The 20,658-nt window shown below is 36.4% G+C and overlaps 1 protein-coding gene across 2 annotated transcripts; it reads right to left on the minus strand.

The window, feature by feature from the left end:
- Positions 1 to 453: 453 nt before the first annotated feature.
- Positions 454 to 20,343, minus strand: HACD1 (3-hydroxyacyl-CoA dehydratase 1). Of its 2 annotated transcripts, XM_081297990.1 has the most exons (7): positions 19,813 to 20,342; positions 9,707 to 9,824; positions 9,515 to 9,533; positions 9,349 to 9,437; positions 6,260 to 6,381; positions 1,880 to 2,058; positions 454 to 629 (listed from the first exon to the last, which is right to left on the minus strand). In XM_081297990.1, exons 1-7 carry the CDS (start codon positions 20,067 to 20,069, stop codon positions 547 to 549), a joined length of 867 nt encoding a protein of 288 aa, XP_081154116.1. In that variant the 5' UTR covers positions 20,070 to 20,342; the 3' UTR covers positions 454 to 546. The 2 variants fall into 2 exon arrangements, with proteins under 2 accessions (XP_081154116.1, XP_081154117.1); XM_081297991.1 differs by lacking the exon at positions 9,515 to 9,533 and having other exon boundaries at positions 9,349 to 9,459; positions 19,813 to 20,343.
- Positions 20,344 to 20,658: the final 315 nt, after the last annotated feature.

The following is a 20,658-nucleotide window of genomic DNA, read 5'->3' on the forward strand; positions in this document are numbered from 1 at the left end:
TTACACTGTTACATCAAAATTATTACCATAGTAAATGATGTTCCCACTTTAAAATATTGTTATTAATCACAAATCCTTACTCATAACTTGAAAAAATAGATTATGGGTTCCAATATATTCTTAATAAGTTACTATAATTTTGTATCTACCTTCATTTATAAATACCACACAAATGTCACTGTAGGTGTCTTAACGTTATATCATTAAACTAATTTGTAGAGATTGATTTTAAAAGCATTGAGCATAAGTTGCAAAAAAAAAAAAAAGTAAAATAAAAAGCCCCCTGCCCCCAGGTAATACACCCAGTTATTTTCTAAATGATCAACATCTACCCAGGAGCTCATAATAACTATACAGTTCTTCTAAAACAACAGACTTGGCACAATATGAAGACAAATATTGGCAAACACCATTAGTCTCAGGTTATATTTTAAGAAACAATAATACAATCCATGATATTTCATGAAGTTCTTTATTCTTGTTATTAAAACTTGGACTCAAGTAATCCTGGTTATTCTGGAAAAGCACCTTGTTTGTAGGGATCATTTAATCATCCTTTTCTACAATCACCTCTCCATGAAGCACCTTTCTTCTTTGACGTAACATATGAAAATAGAGTTGTGGAAACACTTAATTGAAAAAAGAAAACAAAGAAAGATAAGCTATTGCTTTAAATTGTTTATGCCTGAAACCTGTTAAATGTGGCAGTGTTTGGAATAAAGCACGCTGTATATCATTGCTAACCCCCTAACATTTATGAAGCTCTAGGCAAAAGTACTAACAGAGGTCTACGCACTACAGGTCCAAACATTTTAATGCAATAAACTTTTAAGAATGTTTTTGTTTGTTTTGTGTTTAGCAAACTTAAACATCTTGAGAAATACACCTTCTTAATGATCAGGAGGGCCAAGTATGAATTTAGAATTCAGTAACACTTTGAAATGTCATGTAGGCTCTGCCGCTGCTCAAACCATATTACCATTAACTGGATACTGGGGAAAGCAAGGGGGTAACAGTGCAGGAACACCTTCCTCAGCCCTCCTGAACTGGCTTGCATGGAAAAATCGGATACAGAATCAGGTGAAATGCTGGAAGACAACATTCTGACCATTAAGTACCTTCTGATTTTGGAAAAACTTCAAAGGTGGAGAACTCAAGGTGTTGTCCAAGTTTTATGCACAACCCTTTAAGTGATATTCTATAGATGAAAATTTCCTCTCTCCCTGCACTTACATCAGTCTATCATTTCACTGAGAAAGGGTACATAACAACCTTATTTTTTTCTCTTCTATTTCCTGCTAGTGACTATCAAAATCTGATCTGAAAATAGATCTTACTAGTATTTAAATAAGATGTTTAAAGTCTCACCAATTTATTTCAACTACTGAAACATAATGAGAGGCTAGTAAAGAGGCTGAGTTATTGAAAATATTTAAAGAAATATTTACTGTTTTCTAGTATACAGAGCAACACAAATAAGACTAAAAAAGTACTCCTAGATGATTTTTCCAAGTATGCTTAATGAACAGATACAAATGATCTTAAATTTTCTTGAATAGAATGTTTAGATTCAGGTACATCATTACAAATGTTTACAAACAGCATACTTTTCAAATGATTTTTCTTTAGAAAAATTTATTGTACAAAGCACATCTATTTTTAACTGATTCTGAAAAAGCAAATACTGTGTATTAATTTACTTACCTTTTTGTTCATAGCCAGTTAAAAGGTCATTCCCCCTTCAATTATTCTAAATTATAAGCAAACATAGTACTGAACAATTTTAATGTATTTTGAGCAGTCATTAGGTTATTATGACACCTTTCTAAAATTCTGCATAGCACGTGTTAAACACAAGTACTAATAAATATATACTTACGTGGTATATATGAGGCCATAGTTATGAGAAGAAAATAATAGTAGTCAAAAGAGACATTGTATTTGTTAGGAAGTCTTATTGAAAACATTCCCGTTTTCTTCACGTATGGCAGAGCAGCATATATTGTAAGAAGTTCACCAGCAACTCCAACAGGGTATAAGATGATAAAAAAATTATACCTGGAGAAAGGAAAAAACCTCAGAGAATTATTTTCCTGGAATAATTATTTGATTTTATAACATGATACTTTCAAAATGAATGCATTTAAACATTGAGATTCTCCTACAATAACTTCACATTAGTAGGTCCATTTTTCTGCTTTAATCATTTGCTCATTCATTAACTATCATCCTTTTTTTCTAATGGCAGTTTTCATTCTAAATGGTTAGATCTTCTTAGTAAAATAAGAAGGGAACTTACTCCACTCTATTGAAATAGTTTTATACATTTAAAATTTTGTTTTTTTTGAGACAGGGTCATGCTATGTTGCCCTGCTTAGTCTCAAACTCCTGTGCTTAATGGCCCAGCTGGCCTCCACCAACTGGTTAGTTAGGATGATGGGTGTGCTCCCCTGTGGCTCACTATTCAGTCTTTTAATTATTGTAAAGGTGTTTTCTTTGGTGCATGGGATCATAAGGGACTGCTTTTTTGCCCCCCCCCCCTTTTTTTTTTTTTTTGCTGGTTATTTAGTGATCAAATGTTCAGTGGTTAAAAACGCTGGTTTTGATCCTAGTGTATCTAAACCTTAAAATGTCCACAGCAGTTATCTTTAAAAGGTATTTAGAAAACTAATTACTATAGAACTAATAATTCTACATAAGGCATCAGTTAACTACTAAGGAGTGTGTTGTCTCAAACTGCTCTCAGAATAAAAGACAAATTACTATTCAAAGAAATACACAGTTCTTTTGCTTAAAAATAGAACTGGAAATTTCTATTCAAACTCCAAAATCACCACTAGTTCATCTGTCCCCTGGCAAGGTCTCTAGCCCAGAGAGGGCCAGGCCTTGTTTATGAGGGGAACACCCTGTTTTCTCCTGGTCTCACACAGGAAGAGCCTAGGGGTTCCAAGACAATGACACTTCCACACTAAAGAAAGTATTCATTATACAGAAGTTACCATCGAAAAGTAAGGTCAAAATGTTGATGGAAAAAGAAATCAAGTCAATCTGTGTCTTATTTAATCACTGCTGGCATTTGGAAATATTTATAGAAGTTAAATTTGATGGATTGAAGAGCGTGGAGACAACTTAAAAATCACCTGATTCCCCTGGACCACAAATATATGAGGATAAGAGATTCGAGAGAACAACACAATTATTTGCCAAAATGAATTTATGGTGAAAGAAAAAAGATTCCCTTTCCTCTACCCATTTATCCTCTCCTTGGTTTTAACCCTGCTTTCTTACCAGTCTTTTGTAGTTATCTATGCAATATTTAAATCAATATTTTTCTATCTCAAGTTAACAAAATTATGTAACTGAAAATTTTATATTCTTTTCACAAGGAAAAAAAAAACCCAAACTGATTGTTTTTTATTTTATGTGGCTCTCAAATGACTTTTTGGGTAACACTGTTTTTTAATAGAAAAAAAAAATCACTCCTAGAGTAAATTTCTTTAAAGCCTTAAAGACAGTGAAAATGTCTAATACAACTTATCTGACTCTACTTGTACTTTAAAAAATAATTACATGTCACTAGGTTCTGAGGGTAGACTTACAGGAGAATTAACTATTCACATTCAGAAAGATATTAAACACTGAAGATTCCCAATTGTCACCTCAAATAGTTTAGAGGGAATGCACTTTTGAAATTAAAATGGAAGGGAATTTGAAAACATAACCCACTGTACAATCATCTATTCTGTGAAGTTTTCCAAGAACACCCTTGACACATAAGCAGAATCAAAATATATTTAAATTATGTCTATAGGCCAAATAGGAAGCAATTTTTAAAGTGAAGTTTTATTTGAGAACAATAGCTTCCACATTTGAACTTAAGAACTATTATTATTTTAGATTACTGAAAGAGGTTGAAATATATTCAGACAGTGGAGATTTTTAAGATTTTTTTTTTTGGACAGGAAATGTAATTATGATTGTGATTAAATGACAAGGATTATAATAGCACATGCATTTCAAAGATGAAAGATTTTACATTGCATCTTTTTTAACATTAAGGCAACTGACACATTCTTTTCTAAACAGAAAATTTAGGCACACAGTGGCAGTTTTGTCTTTTCTAGAAAAGCAAGACATGCAAATGCATTGCAAAAGGCACAGAGACAAACCATCAAAGACGAATGTGCATGACCTGAGGAAAATGTACAAGGTTCATTGTCACCTTCTTCAAACAAATTTCGTAAATATAGCCAATGAAAAGAGACTATGCCATGAGTTAATATTTTTAAAGACACCAGGGATCCCAAAGACTATCATGCAAAATGGTATTGATATGCATTCTAAGTCTAACTACATTCAAAACTGCCAACCCTGTAAACGGTTCAATCATTAAAAGTGGATATATTTTTATGTAGGACACTGATAAAATCAACCAGACATCTATAAATGGTAGAGCAACCTTCTTGTGACAGACAATATATTTAAGCTAAAAATATCATCTTAAAGAATTTTATTATATGCAAAGTGATAAATCACAAATGTCTAAAAAATAATATTTTTAAAAGTCTGAGAGACAATATAACATAATCCTTGATCAGATCCGTCGTCATCCTTGTATAGATGGATTTTAAAGTTATTTCCTTTTTTCAAATGTATATATTCTAATTTATTATGTATATTTGAACATGTATAATACAGGAGCTATTAAAAAAAAAGAGTAATCAATTAAGAAAAAGTGTTAGGCTCTTATGGGGATCTAAAACCAGTCTGAAACTAACAAATATCATTTTTTTTAAATAACAGAAATATAGCATTGGATATAGGACGTCAAAGCATTACTTATACTATCAGAAGACTGGAAACAATCTAAATTATTTATAGAGAACTGGTTCACTTAGAATGAGAATTGGTTCATTAGAATATTAAAGAAAGAGATCAAAATTTACCTGTACTGATTTAAAAAAAAAAGAAAGAGCTCCAAGATATAAACAAAAACCTAGTATCACCCTACTTATGTTTTGAAAACTAACACCTGTGTTTTCATATTTTTTTTCTAAGAAAGTCTGGGTAATTCTGGTTTTTCCTTCTAAAGGCAGCGTGTGGGCTGGGCAGGAACTGATCATGTTTATTCTATATACTTCTGAGCTTTTTACAATGAAAACTTTACTTTTATAGTTCAACAAATTAATTTAAAAATGAAAATATTTTTACCCCTGTCACACTCAGAGATGGGAGTACATCTTGCACTTACCACCTCCTGACTTATCACGAACCTATTAGTTTTTTAACTTTTTGTCTTCTTCATGAGAAGACACCTCTGGTTGTGTTTGGTTCATAGCTGCACATCAGGTGTGCAGCCAGCATATACCAGCTGTTATTATGTTATTGCTGCTATATACACAACAAAAAGAATGGAATGGACAAATCTATTCTGGTTTGTGACTTGTTCTTCAAAGCGCAGTTTTGTTTCTAAATATCTTTGTAAAATATTAGTTGTCCAAAGAATTCAAAAAGAACAGGAGCTGGGTGTGGTGGTACACACCTGTAATCCCAGTGACTGGGGAGGCTGAGAAAGGAATATCACAAGTTTTGAGGCCAGTATTAGTAACTTAGTGAGACTTTGAATCAAATATAAAAAGGAATGGAGATGTGGCTCAGTGGTAGAGCAACCCTGGGTTCAATCCCCAAGTAGCCCCCCCCAAAAAAATCATCTTTTTAAAGATAATTAGCTATATCTTTGTTTTTAGAACTATTAGTTTAGGATAGATATATTTGGAATATATAGAATGTGAACTTTGGTTCACATTCTAAATAATACAAATTTCAAGTAAATGTCTGTCTCCACTATTTAGAACAAAAGAAAAAAAACAGGTACTGTTATGTAAGACATTAAAAATTGTGGATGTCAGATTGAATATTAAAATGATTTAAATCAATCAGATAAAATACCACATATTTAGTACAGCTTTAATGTAATTCCAAAAGTACATATCATACTCTCAAAGAAAAATAAATGACTAGTTCTGAGATTACTTAAGGATTTACCTTGTTTCAATTTCACACAAAATGCATATTAACATGATTCACCTCTGATCATTAAATTAAGCTTCTAGAATACAAGTTATAACACTGCTAATAACTAGAACAACCGCATTCTGGCATCGTGAGCTGCAACACAAATTTTAATTCTCCAGTGTTAGCTCAGCACACAAAAAGCATGCACAGGATGGTGAAAAGCTAAACTGCAAGACATCGCCACCTGGCCCATTTAATGAAGTATGGCAAGTGGTCGAGAAGACTGAATGTGTAGAAGGAATAGCGAGTGATCTCAGTCACCGTCCATGACACCAGAAAAAGCACCACACTCTCCTCATTCTGGATCTGCAGAAGTACAGAGAAATCCAGTGTCGTTCAACCCTGAACTTACTTTTCAAAAAAGAGATGCATCTTAATTATTTTTTGTTTTTTTTTTTAATTAAAATGGACTGCAGGGGGTGGAGGGGATAGGCAAATGCAACACAGAAAACTTAAGGCAGTTACCACCGTATAATTAGCTATTAACATGGAAGTTAAGTACTTCCTACTCACAGGAATGGTCAACTATTTACTGATTTTTCTCCCTCATCCTTCACTCCAGCCAGTAACTTCAACCATCATCTCCTTGAAAGCAGAATGGCAACAATCGGACTCTCCAATATTCTATTAGTCATCCAATCATAACATCACACATATTCTACTATGATACTAACTCTGTAATCTTCCCCCGGGTCTTTGTCCTAATTACCAGTATGTTAATTCAGCACCTTATCATTTCTTATGCAGACTACTGTAACCATCTCCTAAATAGTTTATCCTCTATTTTCCTCATGGATGAAAATTTTCTCTTAAAAACAAAACAAAGCAAACAAACAAAAAAAAAATCAGCTAAATCTTAATGATTTAAAAGCTTCACTGCTCCCCTGTTGCTAAATGGGGTAAAGGGATAAATCCTATAACCTTAAGCATAATATCTAGGGTCCCTTACAATCTGAGCTCAGAAACCTGTCCAGCTTCATCTACAATCATGCAATCTTCCCATCTGCTTCTCATTGTGGTAACACTAAACTTTGTGTAATTTCCAGAATATACTCTGAATATTTGGGTCTTTACACATTATTCCATCTGATTAGAATGTTTCCCATAGAAAATCTTTCCTCGTCAGCTAAAAGATTATACCCTCTGGAAAACTTTCCTAAGTCTCTCCTCGCACCTGAGCAGTTACTTGCTCACCTTCCTTGTGCTCACAGTATCTTGTTTGTATTTGTATATAACACGTGCCAATCTGGATTAAAATTTCTTCTGGCTAATTTTAAAGCACTTAACACTAATATAATTAAATAAGCGTTTGTGTTACCACTTACTTAGCTTCTCTCTTAATTTGGGGCTCCCTGAGATGGGAACTATATTTGTGTTATAACAGCCATATCCCACAGTGTCAGGCATTGAACAGCTGCAGTTAGTACCTATTCCATGAGTCAATGCTTGTTGAACTGCGCCCCCCACCCCACTTCCCAATAGCCAGTACCTTGACAGCTTGTATTACCTTATTTATTTTTGTAAATCCAGAAATAAGAACTCTGCTAAGTGTACCAAATGTGTTCAATAAATGTTGAATTAATTAAGAAGTGGCTGATAGTGCCAATGGAAAACTATTATGAGACAAAAAGAAAAAGTAGTATTAAGGGGCAGGTTTTCTAAATAAAAAGAAGGATCCTTTTTTTTTCCTCTTTGGAACTTGCCACTCCATAGCAGCATCACTTTAATTCCTTCTCTCTCTAGTGTATGTTGGCTTTCCTATCTTTGTCTTTCTACTCTCTCATTCTTCAGATCCTCTGTGACCTGGAAGAGAGAGTCTAGGCTGTCTTTTATTCTAATAATGTTGTATTCCTGCTTTTAAATTGGGAAGCAATCAGAATCAACGAAAAGGCTGCCTGCCTCTCCCTGTAGCCCATGCTCACAGCTATGGGTATTGTGGTCAGTGGTTAGGGACTGGGTGGATCCAGAAAGTGGAGTGAAAGACACCAGTCAAGAGGGCTAAAAGTGTGGAGTAGTAAAAGGGCGTAAGGTCAGAGATCTGTCCCCACGCAGACAGGCGGCCAGGGAGGCTAAGAGGAAATGGAGAGGAGGTTAGGTGTCAGTCTCAAAGCACAGAGGAGACAAGAAAGGCATTTGCAGAATGGAAAGGAGGCCAGAGATCTGTCCTCAAGTAGACAGTCGGCTACCAGGGCTGTCAAGAAGGTCAGAGGGGTCGAGCAGGGAAATGTTTCCGTAGTAGGTTTAAAAAGCCCAGTGTCTTGACAGCATCAGCCTGGTATTTGTTTTATCTAAAAAGACTTAAGCCATTAATTAGACTCAGTAATTAAGTCTGTCTCTTTTCATGCTTCCATAAATAATATTTTCTCTAAGTGTTTTGACCCTACCTTTTTAAAAATTATGCTTTAATTGACAAGTTAAAATGGCACGTATTTGGGCTGGGGCTGTAGCTCAGTGGTAGAGCGCTAGCCTAGGACGTGTGAGGTACTGGGTTTGATCCTTAGCTCCACATAAAGAAAAATAAAAGTTAAAAGATACTGTGTCCCTCTACAACTAAAAATATATTTTTTAAAAAATTGCATATATTTACACTGTAAAACATGGTGTTTTAAAATACGTAGACGTTATGGAATGGCTAAAGCAAGCTAATTAACAAGTGTACTCCTTCATATATTTGGCATTTATATGTGGTGAGAACACTGAAAACCTACTGTTGTTAGAAATACCTTTTAATTAACTACATTTCCCATATTGTGCAACAGATCTCTTGAACTTATTCCTCTTGTTTAACTGAGATTTTGTACCCTTTGATTATTTTTTTTTAAAAAAACTCACTTTTAATTTAGTCTTTTCCATTTGTTCAGACCCACTACATTTACTTTTTGACTGTGCAAGAATACTAATGCTAACTGAGGAAAAATAAACTGTTTATACTAACAACTTCAATTATATAATCAAAGAGAATCACTTTAATAGAAAAAAAAACTTCAATAGAAAATTTTCACTTAGGTATCTGACAGAAGATGAATGTTAATTTTAAAAGCCGCTATAAACATCAGAGAAGAGTATATTATGGGTAAAAATGTCAATAATTTGGTTGTTTATTTTTCAAAGTCAGTCTATCACAGCACGAAATCAACATAGAATAATACTTAAATTTAAATCCAATTCTTTTTTGCCTAAATATTCTGCTTTCTGAAATATGCAAATGTTAGTTGATATTTTACGCATCTATTCACTGCAGGCTCAAGAACACAGCATGTTTATGTTACTTACCGGTTTTATACTGTGAGTAATAAGCCACACCATAAAGATTCTTGAACTCACTTGGACCCCAGTCACAAGCACAGAAGTAGGCACAATTCCTTGAAGAGAAAAACAAGTCAACTATTGCCCTAAAGACAATTCATAATGAAAAGATAAAATTAGAGTAAAAACTCACCAATTAAGCAGTGGACTATCTGTAAGCAAATAAAAAAAATCAAAAGTCAATAATATAAAAATAACTCCCTTTCAACACTGGTATTAAACCAATCTGTAAGTGGTAAGTAGCAAAATAAGATTGACACTAATCAACAAAAATATTTTCAAAAAAATATTGGAAGATAGAAAAATAGCATGATAGAAAACTTACCTCAAGCAAGGCAAATGTCTGGAAAAATTTAAGTGTCTTCTGAATACTTTTATATAAACCTCTGTGTGTTCCTTTTTCCATATAAAAACGTACCATGGCAATAGCTAGAACCAACCACCTAGAAAAAAAAGTATTTTATAAAGTTCTATTAAATTCATACCACTGAATGTTCGGGGCAGCATTATCCACAACAGTTATAAAGCAGAAGCAACCCAAATGTCCATCAATTATTTATTATTCATTAATAATAATAATGATTAATTATTCATCACTGACTGAATAAGCCATGGTCTATCCATACAATGGAATATTACTCAGCCTTAAAAAGGAAGGAAACTCTGACACATGCCATGATGTGGATGAACTATAAAGAAACAACAATAAGTGAAATATGCTAGGGGCACAGACAATGATAATGGCTGCATAACAATGTTAATATACTTAATGCCACTGAACTGCACATTTTAAAAAGGTAAGATGGTAAATGTTATGCATATTTTACCACAATTTTTTTATTTGTTCTAATTATACATGACAGAAGAATGCACTTTGACATATCATATATAAATGGAGTATAACTTTCTTCTGGTTACACATGATGTAGAATCACACTGGTCACATAATCATCTATGCACATAGAGTAATAATGTCCAATTCATTCTGTTATCCTTTCTACCTCCATACCCCCTCCCCTCCCTTCATTCCCCTCTGCCTAATCCAAAGTAACTCTGTTCTTCTCTAGCCCCATGTCCTACGCTTATTGTGAATTAGTATCTACATATCAGAAAACATTCAGCTTTTGGTTTGGGGAGATTGGCTTATTTTGCTTAGCATGACAGTTTCTAGCTCCATCCATTCACTGGCAAATGCCATCATTTCATTCTTCTTTAAGGCTGAATAATATTCCATTGTGCATCTACACCACATTCTCTTTACCCATTCACCTACCAAAGGACACCTAAGTTGGTTCCATAGTTTAGCTATTGTAAGTTGAGCTGCTATAAACATTGATATGGCTGGATCACTGTAGTATGTTGTTTTTAAGTCCTTTGGGTATAGACAAAGAAGTGGGATAGCTGGGTCAAATGGTGGTTCCATTCTAAGTTTTTCTAAGGAATCTCCATACTGCTTTCCAGAGTGGTTGCACCAATCTGCAGTTCTATCAGCAATGTATGAGTGTGCCTTTTCCCCCCATATCCTCGCCAACACTTATTGTTGCTTTTATAGCTGATAGCTGCCATTATGACTGGAGTGAGATGAAATCTTAAAGTAGTTTTGAGAGGCTGGGGCTCAGCTGTAGAATGCTCATCTAGCACATGTGAGGCCCTGGGTTCGAACCTCAGCACCACATATAAATAAAATAAAGGCATTGTGTCAACAACAACGATATATATATATATATATATATATATATATATATATATATGTTTTTTAAAATTAATTTTGATTTGCATTTCTCTAATTGTTAGAGTTGGTGAACACTTTTTCATATATTTATTGATCAATTGTATTTCTTCTTTAATGAACACAAAAGCAGAAAAGGTATTATTATATTGATTCTGCAAGGGCAGGAATAGAACACATGAGACCAACCAGAGAAGACATTTTCCAGTGTATTTCTGGATTCAGAAAACAGTTTCATGTACCAAAAATGAGACTATCATATAGCAGTTAATAAAATTATGTGAAGGTGTCATGAGGTAAAAATCTGTCAAAAGCTGCACTTGTGTGTATAAATAGATATTTTATGCAACTATGTAATATATACCGGTATAAGTAGAAATCTTGAATAAGAATCATCAGTTACTATTTACATAATTTTCACAGAATAAAAATAGATGCTATACCACAGAAAGGGTAGACAGAAGATCAGACATGGTCTACCTTCAAAAACTTTAAGAAACCTCCCAAAATACATTAACCCTCACTTTTCGGCTTACCTTCATATATTAAATACAGATTCTGTTCCACGAATTAACTGTACTTAAAATATACGCCACACTCTGGCCATTAGCTTTCCCATACTTCTTCTCACTATTCCTTGAATAACCAATAAGAAGTAATTTGTTTTTTCAGAGTTTCCCTTACAAACACTAAAGCATGCTGAAATTGAAAAAAGTTGCCTCATTTGTCCTGTTTTAAAAGTCTGAATAATACACCCATGAAAATGACGAGCTAGCCTAGTCCTGTAGATCAGTTCAAAGCATCCAGTTGAACAGTTTTATGAATTATGAAATTATACAGTTTTAAGTTTTTAACTAAACAACCCTCATACCATGGACAGACAGCTTAAAAGTTTCCTGCAAAAAACTACTGGTTGAATGGAGTGAAGACACAATTCAACAGAACAGTAAGAACAGTAAGAACATGGCGGGATGACACTCCCACTCCTAGAATTCCTCCTTAGCATATACCCAAGTAAGAGCAAAGACTTTCTTATCAGATACAACAGGAAGTTATTGAAATGATCAGACATCTGAAATGCAGAAATATTGATAACAACGATAATAATAAGCATATCTTAGATTGCTTTCTATGTTCTAGACACTGTTACATATTCATAATTAATTCTATAATAACCATATCAGGTATTATCCTATTTTACTGCTGAGAACACAAAATCAGTCTGCTTGGACCTAAAACTACCAGAGTCTAAAACCATCAGAAGCTTTGCTTTTAAACACTATGTTGCATTGATCTGATTTTAAGTATGTACTATATCCTTAGATAGGAGCTGATCATAGTAATTCATACTTTAATTCATACTACTGATACATCATGAAAATTATATGGGGAGGTCTAGGCTCAAATATTTTAACTCATAGTATTCTGTTTTCACAAAAAATTTGAAAACCACTCTTTCCAATGAGATAATCATCATCCAGAGACATTTAAGTTATTGACCCCTAATTTTAGATTAAGTTAACCAACAAGGCTTCACTAGAACCTCTGAGGTCTCCAAACCGCCAGTCTTGTTCTTTTTCCATTATACAACTGCTTCACTGGATTCCACTCTTGGATTCTTCTCATGTGAATGTCAACACCAAATTCAATGATGGGCTAATCCTAGAATGCTAACTTGAATGTTTTAGGTACCTTTCAGGCTTAAAATGTTAGGAGTTCATTAACCACAATCCAAAGTCTCTATGCTTCTGATAAGAAAACAAAAAGCTCAATGAGCTTAATAAACTTAAACATTTTCCCATATCCTTGTCCTTGTTTAGGCAAACTCAACTCAGATGTCTATAAAATATAAATCTGAGATATAATTATTAATTAAAAATTAATCTGATATAATTTTTCCAGTATACAACTGCTTCACTTAGCATAAGAATTATGCTAAGTGAAAGAATTCATTGAAGAATTAATTTAAATGGCAAGTTTTCCAAATTTTTAATAGTATTATGCAAAAAAAAAAAAAAAAAAAAAAACCCATGCATTCTAATGAAAAGTTTTACTGTTGTTCCATAGGTGGCAGTATTGTACCAATAAGCATAGCAATCGCTACACTGTTCAAAATAAATGAATATACTCCAGGGTTCAAAAGAGTCATGGAACTATCTATTCTAACTGCTTCTCTCTTTTTCAGTAAATAAGGCCATGATCTACTCTAAACTAATTAGAACTCACATCCTAAATGCCCCCATCAAAAGAAATGACGAAGTTTTTCTAAGGATCCTACATTTAACTAACTTTGGACGTCCTTCATCTATCAGTTCAGTCATTTAATAAAACAAAAAAATTGAAAAGTAACTAGAATTTCTGACACTAGAAATTGTTTTCTGGGATGTTCTATTCTGTTTTGTTTGTAAATATGTCACAGCTATTTATTACCTGTACCCAAATAGAGGCAATCAATCAGCCCTTGGTAAAATAGAATCTCTGGCCAAAAAAAAAAAACAAAAAACAAAAAAACAAATAAGTTTAATATAAAGATTTCTTGCTTGGTAAATTAATTCGTTTATTCATTCATCTTTCAGATTCAACATTTCTTGCTAAGCTGGCACTGAGCTAGATGCTAGGGAACTAGAGATAAATAGGACTTAGTTTTTGTTTGGGGGAACTATTAAATTAGTAAGTGAAGATAACAGAACAATGCTATCACAAGAAAAATGTGGCATAACTTACACAACACAGAGGCCTCGTTCTCAAGCCACTATTGCTACAATGACCCTCGGAGGCCTATTGAAGGGGCACGTCTTTCTTCCAGCTATCTTCCAGGGCTTCTTTTTCTTCTGAGATTTCTTGGAGACTGACCACCTGTTCCCTGAAAAACTTAGTTACCTATACTTATATCTCCTTTAAGAAAAAAATCTAACATTCTGTAAGCAGTTTCATATAGAGAAAGGTAAAGAATGATATAACAAACCCCTCCATGTGCCCATGACCCAGCTTCAACAGTTAATATCTTATGGAAAATCCTGTTTCATCCAAATCTCCACTTCCTTCTCTTCCCTGATTGTTTTGAAACAGATATCCAATATCCAATGATTTATAAATGTTTCATTATGTATCTCTAAAATTATTTTTTGGGGAGGTACCAGGTTTTGAATCCAGTGGCATTTAACCACTGAGCCACATTCCCAGCTTTTTTTATATTTTATTGAGATAAGTTCTCATTAAGTTGCTTAGGGCCTTGCTCAATTGCTAAGGCTGGCTTTGAACTTGTAATCCTTCTGCCTCAGCCTCCTGAGCCACTGGGGTTATAGGCGTGTGCCACTCATGCCCGGCAGTGATATGATTATTTTAATAAGCAAAGCTATAATATCACTATATCTGATGTTAAAAAAATCAATGTCATAAAATATTAAGACAAGCTATAATTTTGATTGTTTCATAATCTTTTAAAATCATGACTGAAACAGGATTCATATACTGTAATTATCAGTTAAGTCTCTCATGACTCCTTCAATAAGTTTCCCCTCTCCATCTTGCCTTCCCTCTATCTCTTTTGCAGTTTATCTGTGAAACACTGGGTGGTTGTTCCTGAAGAGTTACTCTCAGCCTGGATTTTGCTAATTGGATACCCACGTGTCATTTTATTATGTTCTGTCTCTGTATTTCCTGTAAATTGGTAAGTAGTTATCTTGATCAGATTCATGTTTGATCCTCTGGCAAGGCTTTCAAAGGTTGTTTTGGTTCTTCTATAAGGAGCACATAATTTCTTAATATTCCTCTTTTTTTTTGCAGTTACTGATGTGCATTACCTAGATCCATCATTTAGAGTTTTTGAAATATGATATTCTAATTTGTCATAACTTCTATGTTTCTCCTTTAAAGCAATCCTTTGGAGGAATGTATGAAAAATGGTCTTCACTTTCACACATCTTTACTTTCATACATTGTTCATTAACACCCCTAAACTGCCTTTAGTACACTAAATCTGTACTTTCTTTTGCAGCCAACATATGAGTGTTTCCACTGAGAGCACACAGGCACTCATGCCAATTAAAAGTTCAGCCCAAAGGTTCAGACAAAAAAAAAAAAAAAGTCTGATAAGCTGGACTCAATTATGATTTAGATCACTTGCTGTTTGAGAGGCACAGCTAAGTAAATGAAAGTCAAGTCACAACTCAGAGAAAAAATTTAAAATCACCTGTCTGGCAAGGAACTAAATCTAGACTATATGAAGAACTCTTTAAAAAAATCAACATGAGGAAACCAAACAATGCATTAAAGAAAAAAAATGCCAAAATAGTTGAACAGATACTAATACCCAAGAAGACATACAAATAGCAAGTAAGCACATAAAAAAGATATGCAGTATCATTAGTCACTAAGAAAATGAAAGCTAAAACCACAGTGAGACAATATACTTACTGGATGTCTAGAGTCACCATGACAGGCCATACCAAATGCTGGCAAAGATGTACAGCAACTGCAAGCCTTATTCATTGCCCAAAGGAAGGTAAAAATGGTACAACTCCCACGGAAAACAGTTCTGCAGTTGCTTAAGAAATTAAACATGTGACTATTACATGACACAGTCACTCCACTTACAGGTATTTATGCAAGAAAAATAAAAGCATATGTCCATATACTTACTTCATACATGCATGTTCACAGCCTTAATTATGATTGCCCCAAAGTGGAAAGAACCCAAATGTCCATCAACAGATGAATAGATAAACAAATTGGGGTAAATCCACATAATCTATCCTCTCCAGCAATAAAAGGTATCTAAAAGGCATATGTATTATGTAACACTTAATAAGTAGACTATAGAAATATTTTAAATAGTTTTCTTTTTTTGCAAAAAGTGCAATTTTAAACACGGGAGTAAGGAATTCATATTTTTAAACATTAAAATATTACGTTCCTGTGCATTAGGCACCTTGCTAAGAACCTCAATTCTATTCTCTTTATTCTTTGTAACAATTTTACAAAGTAGTTGTTTCATTCCAATTTTACAGATGAAAAAACTAAGGATCAGAGACGTTAACTTGTCCAAGGTAACCCAATTAACAAAACAGTGAAAAAAATCCTTTAATTGACACTTCCCAGTACTGCTGACAGATTAAAACTCAAACACACCAGCAAAATATCTGAGGCCCTGAGCAGTGGCCCAAGCTAGGTAGCTTGGGCCATCTGCACTTCCCATTCTACATGTCAGGCCTGTTTGGTTTTGCCTCAATGAATATCTAGCAACTTCACATCACTACCCTAATTCATGTTGTTTTCTCATTCACGCCAATTAAGTCCTACTTATCCTTCAAAGCTCAGTTTAAATGCTATGATCTCCTTCACAAAATTCTCTCTGATTCTCCTTCCTTAGGTCTGTCCTCTGACACCTCTGTCAAACACTTATCTCAGTCTGTCCTTTTGTTGCAATCATTGTTTATATATAAATGCTCCGGGTTACACTTCAAGGACAGGCCTAGAATATTTATCTTATGTCCCCTACTTGACCTAGGCCAATGCATTTACACATATGGTCTCAAAAATATTTTGTTGCTTTTTTTTAAGGAAACAGAAAAAGAATGAATATGAGAATTGCTCATCTGCCTAGTCAAGACCCCATTATGAGCAAGTACTATGAAAATCCTTCAGAGCTCGGTTTCCACTCCTGGGAACTTATCCAAAGCATTCAACAGTAACAATGTTGAATGTAGGAAATCCAATGTAGGAAAGGGAAAGAAATAAAAGCAAAATGCCATTAGGGACATGATTTAATCTGTCACTGTACATTAATGCTACATACTTATATAACCGTGAAAAGGTGTAATTATAAAAACTATATAGAAACATTTGTTAAGTGCAAACAGGAGTATACACAATAGAGCAGCTATTGTAACAACAATGCCTTAAAATATGTATACATTCATTCATTCAATAAATATTTACTGAGTATTGCCTTAAGTTTATACTCCAATGGGGACAACAATAAGCAATGAAAAATTAGTAAAATATGTGGTACAGTTACAGGTTCATATATGGGATGGAGAAAAATAAAGTAGGCAAGGGAGAGGAGTATTAGCATGTAGGTTGCTATCTGTATGAAGATGCCCAGGTAAAGCTTCCCTTAGTAGGGAGATTTGTAATTTGGAAGTTAGACACTCATATGAAAGGTGATAAGGAAAAACCGAAAAGTTTATGCTAGGCTTATAGAATTAGACAAGTTCTTTTTTACATTTATATAAATATTTGTTACATTTCTTAAATACTATTTTGTTTTCAAAGTTGTTACAAAAAAACGAATGAGCACTCCAAAGTTCCACTGAAAGAGAAATATGTTAAATGAACAAAAAGAACCACCCTCCATTAATCCTCTACTACTTCATTAAGTGGATTTATTTTTGTACCAATATTGACACCACCACTTCTCCAATCCGATTTACCACTAATCCCCAACATGATCCTCAGATTTAAGACAAGGTACCAGGCTTGCAACTCATGCTTATTTCTAGAATTCATCTAACTTGAAATGTCTACCTTCGGTGTATGAATGCAAATCCTATTCTTCAAATATCAATGCATGTAGAAAGTCTCCACTAAGTCTCTTAGGGATTACTCCACTTTGGTTACCCTGGCCTTATGAAAATGCCAAGGGACCTTCTTGGGCAGAGAATAGGTAAGTTTAGACTAAGCACTGGTTTGCAGGAGATGGTAAGGAAGACACGAATGATGTATTAGAACACAAAGAAGAAGGCATTTAATTCTGCCACAGGGGAGGCAGAAGACTTAGAAAACTACAAATAGGCTGACTTGGTTAGAAGACATGGGCAAAATAAGGAGAGCACCATGCAAAGAGAAAAGAAACTGGGCAAACATAGCAAGGACCACAAAAATGCTTGGTGCTTTGAGGAATAATAGAGATTTCAAATGTAAGAAGACTGCAGGGGAAATTGGGCTTGAGTGACAGCCTAAATCCCTTAGAGTGGAGGTATAAAGTCACTAAAGGCTGTTTTTTATTTATTCGTATTTATTCTTATTTCTTCTCACTGAAGGCTTTAAAATGCAATGTCTGAAATGGTAATCTGACCTTCAAAGTGGAGAATGGACGTAAAGGGAAGAGACAGCAAATGAATTAACACAAGGCACATGTTCTAAAGATGTTTATTAAATTAATGAAATTATCCAAGAACAGAGAGAAATCTGTCAGTCCTGACTGCATTTCAAGGCAGCATCACATGGTGAGCACTAAATTGTTCTCCATTTGCTTTGAATATATTAGTTTTGTCTCCTGTCAAGATTATAAAACTGAGGTTGTAGCTCAGTGGTAGGGCACTTGCCCATCATGTGTGAGGCACTGGACTGTTCCTCACCACCACATTAAAAAAATAATAATAAAATAAAGGTATTATGTCCTTCTACAACTAAAAAAAATTAAAAAAAAAAGATTATAAAACTTAGGAAAGCACAAAGATGAAATAGGACAACTCTAGGTGTTGTTTGTGATCTTGTCCTGAGTTTCAGTTTCCCAGCCTATAAAATGTAGTATCATGTGCCTTTGCAGGATGTGGAGAACTAGAAACAGTTAATACATGTAAACCACCAGCACAGTACCTGGCACATAGTAATCGCTCAATTAATATATATTTATACACTATTTTTGGTATTCAGCATAATAGGCTAAGCTTATAATAACGCAATAAAAGGTTTATTAAATCTTTATCAATCATTTTCTTCTATAAGCCCTGGAAAAAGTTTAAAATAGTAAACCTCTCCTCACATTTATATAGGTTAATAATACTTTTTGTGACACTGGGAAAAATCACTTTTCAAAAGGCGATGTAATTTTGCAACTGAAAAGCATTTTCTCACAGGTTTTGGGAACAAATTGACACAGAAGTCATCAATACAGCTCTTTGAAGAGCGAACAGTTATTGTGTAAATATCACTTGTAAGTCATAATACGAGCCAGAAATAAAAAGGACAGGGTATCAGCAATGGAACGTGGAGCCATTAAGATGCTGGACACAACTGTCGTGCTCTGATAAGATAAGGTTTAAAAAAAAACAACAACTATTCCACATAAGAGGCTCTAAGACATACGATGCTTTCAATTTAATTAATGAAAAGTTATGGCGAAATTAACAGTGAAGAAAACCTGCCCTCGGATCTGCAGCACGCTCTGCTCCGGCGGCCCTCAAAGCGGATTCGCAGTCGGTGCGGACAGCTCGGGGCTCCGGGATGGCAGGACCCGGGCTTTCCTTCCACAGCAGCCCAAGGCGGCGGCAAACCGGGTGACCGGACCGCGGCCGCCTCCCCCGCGGGTCGGCCCCGCATTCCTGCCCGGGTCTATACTTAACCTCCGGCCCGCGCCCCGCGGCCGCTGCGACGCGCCGTGCACCGTATTAGGCAATGCCCAGCAAGCAGCGCCCGGCTCCCCCGCCCGCCCCGCTCCCTCCATTCAACCCGGGCGGCGGCTGTGCAGGGCCCGCGCCCCTCCCCCATGGCCACCGCCTGCGACCCCGGCGCCGCGCCCACCCCCGCGCCGCCACCGCCAGCCCGCAGCCGGGTCCGCGCGCACCCCGTGCGCCGAGCCGCTCGCTGCCGGAGCCGCGCCTTCCCGGTCCGCACCCCGCACCCTGCTCCCGGCAGGTCGGGGGGCAGCAGAGCGAGGAGGGCCTGAGGGTGGTGAAGGACCTTCGGGGCACACGTACCCTGCGGTCATGGCGATGTTGTAGAAGGTGAGCCAGGCGGTGGCCAGGAAGCTGAGGCGCCTTCTCCTGCCCGTGGTTTCCTTCTCCTCACCGGCCTCGGAGGCACCGCTGTTGGTGCCGTCCTCCTCGCTGGACGCCATGGTGGCCGCGCTCCCGGGGGACGTGGAAAAGAGGGGCAAGGGAGTGGGAGGGGGCTCGGCAGAGCACGCCACTGAAGCGCTGCTGCCGGCTGCCGCCGCCTCGGTCAAGCGCCCCATGTGCCGCGCGCAGGGGGCTCAGCGCCGTCAGCTCAGCCGTCCGCGAGGGGGAGGAGCGGGCGCCCCCGGCCGCCGCCGCCGCCCCGCCCCGCCCCTGTCCCCTCTCGCGCCTCCAGGGAGAGCGCCAGCCCGGGGGCCGGTCCGCAGGGCCTGGGCAGTGGGGCCTCTGGTCCGCGAGCCCCTGGTCACTGTTCGCAGGAGGCGCTGTGGTTTGCGCTTCCTTGGAGAATATATCGGCTTGCTAGCTGGGGAAGCGTCTTCCTAAAGAGACTCCAGACGTCCTGCGCCCTGGTGATGTGCACCTTGCTGTAAACTTACTTGTAAAGCAGTTTCTAACCATGGAGTCCAAAAGTGGGGTCTTCCCGCCAAAGATTCGTTGTCTTCTGGGGAAGAAGCACCCCTTCGCCCCGTCTCATTTTTGCTGGCTAGATGGCCATGTAGAAGGTGAATTATTACAATGAGACTGCCCCCACTTCGGTGGATTCTACCAGAGCCGTTGAGATAGCTGTTCAGCGCAGAATGATGGATGGTTTGGGGAAGGTAGAGGAAAAGAGGACAGGAGAAAACACCCCAAAAGAAAAGTTTGAAT

The sequence above is a fragment of the Spermophilus citellus genome (genome assembly GCF_964194105.1).
Source record: "Spermophilus citellus genome assembly, chromosome: 6".
Classification (NCBI taxonomy): Eukaryota; Metazoa; Chordata; class Mammalia; order Rodentia; family Sciuridae; genus Spermophilus; species Spermophilus citellus.

Coding starts and splice junctions, on each gene's coding strand:
- HACD1 (XM_081297991.1), bottom strand. CDS start 20,069: ATGGGGCGCTTGACCGAGGCGGCGGCAGCCGGCAGCAGCGCTTCAGTG. Junction 6,382..9,348: donor TTACTCACAGTATAAAACCG/GTAAGTAACATA, acceptor GTACTTCTGCAG/ATCCAGAATGAGGAGAGTGT. Junction 630..1,879: donor TATGGCCTCATATATACCAC/GTAAGTATATAT, acceptor TTTTCAATTAAG/TGTTTCCACAACTCTATTTT.